General features: G+C 33.1%; 1 protein-coding gene across 1 annotated transcript; it reads right to left on the bottom strand.

The window, feature by feature from the left end:
• Positions 1-1,214: 1,214 nt before the first annotated feature.
• Positions 1,215-11,881, bottom strand: LOC111515886 (3-hydroxy-3-methylglutaryl-coenzyme A reductase). Its single transcript, XM_023172088.2, has 3 exons — positions 10,047-11,881; positions 2,953-3,483; positions 1,215-1,785 (listed from the first exon to the last, which is right to left on the bottom strand). Exons 1-3 carry the CDS (start codon positions 11,569-11,571, stop codon positions 1,364-1,366), a joined length of 2,478 nt encoding a protein of 825 aa, XP_023027856.2. The 5' UTR covers positions 11,572-11,881; the 3' UTR covers positions 1,215-1,363.
• Positions 11,882-12,021: the final 140 nt, after the last annotated feature.

The raw sequence follows: 12,021 nt of genomic DNA, 5'->3' as shown, positions 1-12,021 counted from the left end.
TCAACAAGACTTAGTTATGTCTTCAGTTGAAAATTCACACTGTACAGAACGAGGATTATCGAGCGATAGGAATATTGGAAAGTTTTCAATGCCATTTCCAGTTTATAAGCAATACCATGCTTATAAATCAGTTATCATTCATAAATGAAATGACTGAAGATAAATTTGACGAAAGTAAATTCTGCAACTATATGATCGACCAGAATATGAAAAATAAATTTATTTTCAGATGAGGAATGTTCTATTTGAGCGGGTTTGTTGATTGACAAAACATCCGGAATTGGTCTGATGAAATTCCATACTTGATGCAAGAATAGCATGTGCAATGACCAAAAAAGGTCAATGAGTGGGCTACTATTTCAAAGGGTTTTTTCTTCTTTGTATCAAAAAAACTTCTGTACATATTTCACATATCTTTATAAACAGTTTCTATTGTAGTTATTTTCTTTCTTATAAAATTTCCATAACTGGAATCAAATTAACTAATCTTATGAATGTGTATATACGTACTGTCATAATGACATAAGCAAAGTTATCTCTGTTCTGTGACGAAAAGAAAAACGTTCTGGATGAAATAATAAGTGATTTTAAATCATTACCCTTTCATACATGGACTGTTAAAAAAATGAGATGATTTACTTTAACATGCTGCAACTGGAAGAAACCATCACAGCAGAGGCCTATTGTGAGGAAATCAACGAAATGTAGCAAAAATTGTATCAGCAGCAGCCGGCGCTAGTTAATTTTATATTTCACTGACCTTATACATTATGAATTATGGTACATGGTACGGACGTATGTTTATACTTTGTCAATAAGATTTTCATGTCTTCGGACAATAAAGTATAATTTGAACTGAATTGAGTTTACTTCTGAGTGTGGCCACCTAGATGCAATATCAAAAGAGACTGAAATAATGAAGTCGGCGTTGAAATTTTCCATCTGGAAGAAATTTCTTGAACAAAATTCGGTGAAGACTTACTTATACTGGAACTTTGAACAAATTTTTCATAACCCTCTTGATATAAGAGATATCTAAATTCGCTGCTCTGAAAAAAGGTGAATATTTTTTGCAAAAATACATTGTAAATGATCTAATTAATTACTCCAATCTCCATCCAATATACATTTCAATTGCATTACCATTGAATGGCTACCCTAACTTTCAGGAAAATACCTACTTCGTACTTGGGTGAAATTTAAAACACACTGAATAATAAATAAATCGTATATTATCACTAAAAATAAAGAGCAAAACAACTCATTCTCACAAAAATAATCTTTGAGAAGCAAAAACAACTCCTTCAGCACCTATAAATAAATAACATGTAAAATTCAATATAACCATTTCAGCTAAGTCTTCTCATCTATCACATTGACTGGAATCGAGACTAGTACCGCTAGAGTACGACCTATTATACTTCAAATGACTCCTGACCAAGTGACCGCTGGCCAAAGCGGCCATGAGAGAGATCTCGCCTGCGAGTACCGCTCCGCACACGACCCTCGCCAGTTGTCTTGCGTTGGCCCCTGGGTCATCTTTATTGGGTCCTTCAACACCGAGCATCTTCAGGCAGGCTGATTGAGCTGGTAGAACTGTGCCTCCGCCAACGGTGCCAATCTCTATGGAGGGCATCGTGCATGAAACGTAGAGGTCCTTGCCATCTTCCCCCCAGGGCTCCATGATAGTCAAACAATTGCTGCTCGCCACATTCTGAGCCGGATCTTGACCTGTTGCGATGAATATGGCAGTGACTAAATTGGCTGCATGAGCGTTGAAGCCTCCTGGAAAATAATAAATCAAAATCAGAGAAGTGCTTTAATTTAAGAAAAGACCAGAAAGATAAGTTAAAAGATATCTACAAGAATACTTTTTGTCCAAGATGAGGACAACCTCTACAGGAATCTGGGAAATAGTTTTTTTGCTGCTTTAGAAGCCGTTTGACTTATCATTTATTAATTTCTTCAGAGTATCTGGAAAACCTTGCAGCCTCAAGGACTTACTGCATTCATCCTCCAGTTTTTTTATGTCACTCGCTTCAACAATCTTGTTCTCTGTACTATAGTTTATACAATTCATATACTCACATAACACATGACAAGCTATCTGCAGCGAAACAGTAGAAATGGAAAGGTTAAATCAAGAAAAAGCAGCGCAATCACCCTAGCTTGAGCGCTTATGCAATGGTAGAGAAAGTAAGAAATTATTGGGCAAATAAGTAATTGTAATGTTGTTCAATAAACTGTAATCATTATTATTTGATTATCTGAAATAACAATTCTATTCGTAAAAACCAAACCATGTTTAGATTTCCTTTTATAACTCGACTGTTCCCCAAGATAGTTACCTTTTTTCCCATTTATTTGTATTCATATCTGTTCTGGTTTAGAATATAGCAATGTTACCACATAATAAAAGAAAAGGTCTGATTTGATTATATTTTCTTTTGTTACAATGGTAAAGTACTAGTAATTAATTCCTCTAACTGAAAGTGTAAGATTAGTACCCTCAATACACCCATTGATAAACTTCATAGTCTGGTTATCTGTAGATAAATCAATCAATCAATCAATCAAACATTTATTGAATCAGTTTTCCTTCACAATCACATTAGACAAAAAAAACATAACATCATCATAAAATACTAGCTGATTCAACAGGTCAAACAAACATAAAAAAGTCTATATAAAACATACATAAAAAAAGTTAATAATCTACAATCAAATAAGGATTCAAGGAGAAACTCATCCACAGAGTAGTATGCATTTTGCAATAGAAAAATCTTGAGTCACCTTTAAGACATTGATATTTGAGGATTTAATGTCTCCACTAATCTTATTATATAGATTAACCCCAAAGCATATGGGGTGATTCTTTGATACTGTCAATCTATTATAAGGTTGATGATGTAGTCGAGAGTTATTTCTGGTGCCAAATATTTTACAACTCACCTATACTTCCAGCAACCGCAGAACCAATCATGTTCTTGGATATATTCAAGTCCACCATAGCCTGTGTGCTCGTTTTTAAAATGGAAGAAACGATTCCAGCCGAAATTATGCTTTCGCAGACGACGGATTTCCCTCTCCCCTCTATCCAATTGATGGCGGCTGGCTTCTTGTCCGTGCAAATGTTTCCGCTCAAACTGAGCACTTCCATATCAGGAAAACGGTCCGTCAGGTCTGCCAGGGCTTTTTCGGTGCCCTTTGAGATCATATTCATGCCCATCGCATCCCCCGTTCGAGCGACAAATCGAATGAAAAGGTAGCGACCAGCTATATGGACGGTCACTTTTTCGAGCTTAGCGAATCTGCTGGTAGAGTCAAAAGATTTTTTTACTATGAAGAAATTTTCGTCTTTCTTCAACCAGAGCATCGCCTCGCTGGCCTTTACAATAGAGGGGAAGCGTATGACAGGGCCTCTTGTCATGCCGTCTCCCACCACCTGGCTTCTTATGCCGCCCTTTTCAACAGCACGGCATCCTGAAACGAATTGATTACTGTTTAAATTAATATGACGATCATTTGTTGAAATGTATAATCCAAGAAATTGAGATATACTTGATTTCATGGGTAAAATAAATCATTGAAATCAACATCACATTGATAAGGGACATTACACACTAGGGATTTTCTTGGTATCAATGATCTAGGACTCTAGGAGGTGAAGTAATTGAAGAATACATATAGTTTACACTGAAAAGAACATAAACTCATTCTGTTTAACAACCATTTTCAGAGACAGCATGAGGGCATTGCAATGGAAAACCAACTGTCTGCCTTTGCAGCTAATATGTTTGTGAGCGGATTCGAACTGAAAGCAAAGGAGAAGTTAGATTACTTTCCACGTTCCTGGATCCAAAAGACACCATAAACAACATTTATAATCCAGATATTGTTATTCAATATCCTAATAATGATTTTCAAACTAATAGCATGTTTATTGCTAAATTGGAAAATGATGTTCTTGAAATAATTAAAAACAAGATAAAAAATAAACCATCCTATGGCTTTGATAGAATCTCTGGAACTGCCATTAAGAACATAGGACCCCACATACTGAAACCATTAATGCATATCATAAACTCATCTTTTACAGAAGGAAAATTTCCGTCTAGATTTAAAACTTCCGTAATTAGTCCAATGTTAAACAAAGGATGCTCAGAAAACATCAAAAACTATAGGCCACTATCAGTACCATCTGTTTTATTGAAATTAATTGAATATGCTATGATTGATCAGCTCACGAATTTTTTTAACGAGTACCAAATAATTAGTGATAATCAAACTGGCTTTTGCACAAAACACTACAATGTCTGCGATAACATCATTCCATGAAGAAATTTTTGAAGCCATTGAAAACGGTAAGAGCCCGACAGGAATCTTTTGTGACTTCAGTCGTGCTTTTGACTGTGTTTACCATGGCACACTACTAAACATCTTATAGAAATACAAAATTAGAGGTATAATATAAGACTGGTTCAACGAGGAAAATTATGTGAATATGGAAAATATGTTTTCTCATCAATGGACATTAATCCACTAGGGGTTCCACAAGGATCTGTATTGAGCCCTGTATTGTTTATCTTATATATAAATAAGTTGCCTTCGATTATATCAGATATTTTTTCCACATTATATGCAGATGACTCCACTTTACTAATCAAAGATAAAAACTTTGACTCATCACAAACAAAAATTTCGAGCTCAGTCAACAAATTATCTGCTTGGTCCTCTGACAGATCATTGTTACTGAACTCTAGTAAAACTAAATATACATTTCATACTCATCAAAACTCAAACATACAGACACTAAACTTCAATTTAATTAATAGTACCATTGATACAATAAAAGATATTAAATTTCTAGGAGTATTCTTTGATTCCACACTGTCTTTCAGAACTCACTGTATTAAATTATGTAAAATTCTGAATTCTAAACGTTATCAATTGAAAAACCTAAAAAGTGCATTAAGTTTGGACCATTTCCTTAAATTTTACCATGCTGAAATTCATTCCAGAATTTCTTATGGAATTATTGTATGGGGAAACACTTCAGCTGCACATAGTGTGTTCATGACTGATTGCCAAATTAGCATCCTCATGGGCGGCGTGGTACATTTTTTGTCTAATCATTATTTTTATGTGGGAGGTTTTATATTGTATTAACTAGTAAATTTATCAGACCCGGTATATTATTATTTTATTTAGCTGTTCGTATTGACTTCGTGTATACTATACCATTACTGGGTCTCAATTATAGCATGTAGTATAGTAAAATAAATATCTCCTCGATATCAAGTTCAAGTAGTTTTGTAACTGTTGTTTTATTTATATTTCTTCTCACAATAAGTATATTCAAATAAATACAGTTTAAGAAAACTAAAAAACACGCTTTTAAAAAACATCTAACTGAAAAGTTAAAAATATTTTTTTTAAAATAACCTTAAAATAATAACGATCGAAAAATACTAGTATTATTGTGAAAAAAGTGTGGGCGCTAGATATAGAAAAAAAATGGCACAAAGCGCCCACGCTTTTTTCACAATAATGCTAGTATTTTTCGATCGTTATTGATTTAAGCTTTTTTTAAATATTTTTAACTTTCTAGTTCGATGTTCTTTAAAAGCGTGTTTTTTAGTTTTTTTAAACTATATTTATTTTCAACTGTTTAGCTCGATGTTCTTTGAAAGCGTGTTTTTTAGTTTTTTTAAACCATAATTATTTATTTTGAACAACTTATCAAGCAAGGAGGTTACGTACAGTGCCATCTGCCGCGAATAGATCAAGCAATAATGTCGAGAAATACGTACAGCGCAATCTGCCCGCGAATAGATCAAGCAATAATGTCGAGAGTTACGTACAGCGTCATCTGTCCGCAAATAGACCAAGAAATATCAAGGAGGTTACTTACAGCGCCATCTGGATGCAAATAGATTAGAATAGATTTAAGAATATTTGTGAATCGTCTAATCCGAACAGAGCCGAAAGGAATGCAGAAGAAATACAAACAATCCTTGGTCTAATTAATAATGTCAACATAACCGACACTCGTATCAAAGTGCAAACAATAGGTAAATTTGGAAATGGACTCAACAGATTACTGAAAGTAACTTTTGCTAATCTTGAAGATGCTAAGGAAGTTTTGAGATCAAAAGATAAATTGAAGCCAGTGATGATATTCGGCGATCAAACAAGAGAGCCTATTACAAGCAAGTAAAAAAGGAGTTGAATAGACTTATTGCAAATGGAGATAATTCGAAAACAATCAGGTACTTACACTCTGTTCCAACAATAGTTCCCAAATCTTACAAGGCGAATTCAAATAATAAAAATATTCCAAAAAACAATTAGTGAAGCCTAATAGTCAACCACTACAGTATAATGAGGATATAATTTATTTAAATATTCAGAGTTTTATCGCACACAAAACAGATATTATAACTAGCATTGCAGTATTGAATCCATCATTCATCATCTTGAGTGAATCAAGAACAACATCAGACATACAAAATTTTGAAATCAGCATAAATAACTATAACGTAGTTTGGTGCGATAGCAAAAGTCGACGAACTGGTGGAGTATTAATATATGTTCGAGTAGGAATAGATTATAGAGTTATCAAACCTAAAATTTTGGGTGGGAACTTTTGGATACAGTTTATAAGTGTAAAGATAAAGTCACAAAAGTGGCACATCGGTGGTATCTACCATTCTCCAAGCTCAAATCATGGAACAATTTTAGATACATTAGAGGACATTCTGGAGACATACTTTATAGGAAAAAAATGTCTAGATGATTGGCGACTTCAATATGGACTATGAGAATAATGATTTCTTCTATACCAAAAAGGTCAAACATTTATTTAATATGTATGGAGTAGATCAAATTGTAAATACAAGGACACGGTGTACGCAGCATAGCTCTACTCTTATATATTATGTTGTAACAAATATTGATTCTAATCGAGCAATTGTTCATGATAATCCAAAACTAACTGACCACTCTATCATATCTGTAAATTTCTGTGATGCAAATATCACGTTAGGGGAAACATTTAAGCAAATTAGAAAGATTAACGTAGATACCTATCATAACATAAACATTGAGCTATTGTCCTGTAACTGGAATTTGAATTCAGTTAACGTTGATGTGATATTGGAGAATATAACAAAAAACTGTCTAAATATTGTTGATCAGATAGCACCAGAACATACTGTTAAAATAAAATCAAATCAAGTCCCATACTATGATAGTGAATTGAAAATCAAAGCAAAGGAAAGAGATTTAGCTTATAAGAAATTCAAACAAAGTACAAACTTAAGTAAACATATAAATTGGGAAAATTATAAGAGAGTGAGAAATGACTATGTGAATATGTTAAAAGTAAAGAAAGAGCATTATGAACAGAAAATTGATGAAAATAAACATAATGCGAAAAAAATGTGGATATATTTAAAATCACTTATGAATCCAATTGAAAGTTATAATTTTGAAAAGATAGTATTCAATGTCGGTGATCAAATAAAAGTTTGTAGCACAGAAATTGATACTGCAAATGCATTCAATGAATATTTTGTCAATAGTATAGGTGAAATTGTAAACAATATAAATTCTGAGTCAGACTGGAGTTCAAACAGTTTCGACATAGTAAATTGTAAATTAAATTCTTTTAAACAGATAGACTTGCCGCAGTTGAAAAATATAATATTTTCAATAAATAAAATTAATAAATCTTATATAGTGAACAGTCTATTTCTAAAAGAGACATTCAACACCTTGGGGCATGTTATACTGAACTTTATTAATATGTCTCTTCAAACAGGACAATTCCCCCAACACTTCAAAATAAGCACAGTAATACCAATACCAAAAATAAATGATACTTATGAAGCATGTTATTTTCATCCTATCAATACTCTTCCAACCCTTGAAAAAGTATTGGAATTAGCAGTATATGAGGAACTCAACAAATACTTTGATGAAAACAGGTTACTTTTAGGTTGTCAGTCAGGCTTCAGAAAAAAATATTCGTGTGAAGCTGCCTTACAGTTCACAATAACAAATTGGAAAGAAAAAATTGATAAAGATAATTACGTTGTTTGTACATTCTTGGATTTAAAGAGGGCATTCGAAACAATAGACAGAGATATAATAATCCAAAAGCTCAAATATTATGGTATTGGTGATGTAGTTTTGAAGTGGATGAAAAGTTACCTCAGTTCGCGAAGTCAAATAACAAAAATTAATAGGTGCTGCTCACAAGAGTTAATAAATGATTTTGGAGTTCCACACTAGTGTATTAGGACCTTAACTATTTCTGATTTATATAAACGATATCAATTACGTAGATGGTGATCATGTGATTAACTTATTTGCAGATGGTACATTAATATATACATACAATAAAACCTTGCAAGTCGCTATTGAAAAGATGAATAATTCATTGAAAAATATTGAGTTGTACCTTGGAATAAATAAACTGAAACTTAAAATCACTAAAACTAAGGCGATGATCATTACAACAAAGTATAAACAAAATAAAATTGGGAGAAACACAGTCAAAATTAAAATTAACGAAACTGATGTAGAAATAGTGAGTAAAATTAAGTATCTAGGGTTCATTGTAGATAATACAATTTCATTGAATGATCATGCTGACTATATAAAAAGCAAAATATCAAAGAAACTATTTTTTTTTTTTTTAGAGTGGCCTCTGTATTTTCAATATATGCCATAATTGCATAGTAAAACCTCATTACGATTTTTGCGGGACTCTCTTATATCTCTTGAATCAGAACAAATTAAATCAATTACAAAAATTACAAAATCGTGGAATGCGAATAATATTACTCTGCAATAAAATGACACCTATACATAATATGCTCTGTAGTTTAAGGTGGCTTAATGTCTCTCAACGATTGTATTATCAAACTATGATATTTATATTTAAAATAATAAATAAATTGCAACCAACATACTTAGTAAACCTTTTAATAACAAATAGTGAAGTATATCATCATGATACTAGATCGAACACCAATTTTCACATCCCAAGGACAAATTCACGTAGCAGTATGAACTCGTTATTTTTCAAAGGTCTGGACAGTTTCAATAAACTACCAAATAACATAAAAAACTCTTCTTCTCTCCGTCTATTCAAGAGGGACTTGGTAAAATTCATAACGAAAAACTGAATTGAAGCTAATTTATATTTAAAATATAATAATAACTAAGACTTTGTTTTGAATGAATATATAACTAAATATAGATCAAGATCTTCACATGATGTGGTGCTGCAGGTTTTTCCGGGTTTTCCTGCAGCTGAAAAAGCAAATGCGTCACTGGAATCAATGAAGTCGCCCCGGAGCGCCAATTAATTTTTATTGTTGTATTTATTTTATTTTTATCGTTGTTTTAACACATTGTAATGATTTTACTAAATATGTAAACGTGTATCCTATATAGAATATGTGCGATATATTTTTTTTTCTTTTTTGTGATTTTCTGTTATTTGGTTATAATAGACTAATTTATTTTGATTCTTATGTATTATATTTAGATAAAGTACATTAATTATGTTTATATTAGGCTTGCCTAACTGGAAATAAAGTTCTTCTAGATCAAGCAATAATGCCGTTAATTCTGTCAATACAGAATTCGAGCTGGAAAGTTACAAACATGCATACAAACAAACATACATACATATGATGTACTGTTTGGAACCTTTGGTTTAGTAATTAATATAAAACTGTTTTATCTTCCTCTTGAAGATGATCACTTGGTGATCGAAACACATGTTGAGGTGTTAAAAATAACGATTTGGTGTTGAGAAAAAAACTCCAGTAATATTCATACATACATACAGGTGAAGCTAACATAAAGCGTGTAATAAAAATAAATTATAAAATTCAGCTTTCACATGGTAGACATAACTACTTAATTTTGTCTCTTCCACACTTTATTTTTATTTCTAATAACTTGTATGGTAACCTTAAAATTTGTGCAATAATACAACTCATTTCTTTAAACAAATCAATAATTACCTCTATTTGTACTGGCCACCAAACAGCCTTCAGTCGTTGCTAAAGGTATATAAAACTTCTTATCATCCAAGAGCAAAGGACCAGCAACTCCAACAGGCACTGGAACATATCCTATCACATTCTCACAGCAAGCGCCTAAAACCTTGCTGTAATCATAATTTTCATAAGGAAGACTAGTGAACACATCTGGAAAAGGTATGGAATTCTGAATAATTTTTCGTCGAATTTTAACACCCCTGATAGGGTTTCTCACAGCTTTCTCTAGAGTATACGAAGGAATATGTTTTGTATCCACAAGCATCATGATTTCTCTGTCAGATAGTTTGTTAGCGTCATCTGTACGGTATATTTCCAAACAATCTTGTAAAGTTCGGAGACTGTCCAGATCAGAATTGGAATTTGTTTCTTCAACGCAAAATATAGGTTCCACGCTGCCTTCAGTTTGAACTTGTACGCTAGTAGAATAAGTTCTTTGACGCCTGTCTAAACAAACATTTGTCTGAATCAGAGCTTCATTAGACTGTTGCACGGTGTTATCTGCAAGAGACTCCCTATTTTCAAAGAACACAAACTTTATAATGAGCGTAATCAGCAAAATTAGAATGACGATATGATCAGCACTCAGAGCAAACTGCTTCATCAAATAACCATAAGTAGTTTCTTCAGTACAGTTGACCACTTTACTGTGCAAAACAGAGTTAGCTTCACTATCGGACCATCGACTGAGGATATGAACTACCATTAAACCTAGAGACATGATTACTTTCACTCGCTGTACAGCAGGATTAGATTTCTCATGCTCCTCTAAAAGCATGTTTCTTATTTTTGTCTGTTCCTCCTCGTAGTTTTCAGATACCCTTCCAAGCTCCAGCATTAAGGACAAACAAGCTGGATAAAAAGTCATAAATATTACATAGTTAACGATGACAGATAGGCAGGCGAAGTACGACAGCATCTCTAATCGATGTACTCCTGACAGAGTACCTACTCCTATCACTAAAGTTTCTACAACAGTATCCAGGGTAATGGTAGGCCCTAAAGCGGAAACTCCTTTGGCAATATTATCAGTAATCTCGCCCTTGTGCGAAGATGTCAGAGCAAACTGAGCTAGTTTAGCTGCTTTTGTCAGATCTATTAACAATAAAAAGAAAAAGAGAGCATCTTTGAGGTCGACCAGCTCTATCTGGAGTATCTTCAAAACAGCTGAGGTGAATACAAAGCTCGAGAATACTACAAACAATCCAGCGAATGCCAGGATGTACTTGGATCCTAATTTTTGTAGGTTTCTGAACTGGTGATAGCTGTAGAGTATTGCAAGGCATCGTATTACCGTCATTACTATTACGTCGGCAGCGATAAAATGTTCTTCAATGCAACCACTGCAAGGTGTTACTTCTTTTGCTGATATGGAGTATTTAGGCTTATCCATCGTTAAGAAACATGTTGTTAATGTTATAATGGTTACAATTACTTCCCAAGGATGTGTAGCACACATTTTTCCATAAACTTGGAACAAATGCGACATTTTGAATGTGTTTGAAGACTTACTCGAGAATATTTGGGAAACTTATACTACAACTTGAAATATCATCTGCGATCAGCATACATTTTCGGTTTCTTCATTTCGACATATTGGATTTCATAACCAAACTCTCAAAATTAAAGACTTTCACTTTTATTTCACCTTGCATTTTTCACTGACATTTAAACATAGATCATAACGACTGTGTGATCGTGATGTGTGGATTTGAATTATACGGTATATATGAATTATGTAACAAAAAGATAAATCTAGTGCTTCCAATCTTTCCAACTATAAATTACAAAATGACATGACTGTCATGACTGATATCATAAATATAGTGTTGCCAATGACATATCTACAAAATACCCACACCATCCAACCAAAGGTGTTTTCTGGCGTTTAGTCGTATTCGAGCGTGTATTCACAAACGATTCGTAGTAACGTCTTTAA

This window comes from Leptinotarsa decemlineata, unplaced genomic scaffold (genome assembly GCF_025532065.1).
Source record: "Leptinotarsa decemlineata unplaced genomic scaffold, Ldec_3_MD MMD2_tig00078422_RagTag_RagTag, whole genome shotgun sequence".
NCBI classification, from domain to species: Eukaryota; Metazoa; Arthropoda; class Insecta; order Coleoptera; family Chrysomelidae; genus Leptinotarsa; species Leptinotarsa decemlineata.
The sequence above is the reverse complement of the archived record's forward strand: the minus strand, read 5'-3'. Positions and strand labels throughout refer to the sequence as shown.

Coding starts and splice junctions, on each gene's coding strand:
- LOC111515886 (XM_023172088.2), bottom strand. CDS start 11,571: ATGTCGCATTTGTTCCAAGTTTATGGAAAAATGTGTGCTACACATCCT. Junction 3,484..10,046: donor GGTGGCCAGTACAAATAGAG/GTAATTATTGAT, acceptor AATTCGTTTCAG/GATGCCGTGCTGTTGAAAAG. Junction 1,786..2,952: donor TGCGGTTGCTGGAAGTATAG/GTGAGTTGTAAA, acceptor ATTATTTTCCAG/GAGGCTTCAACGCTCATGCA.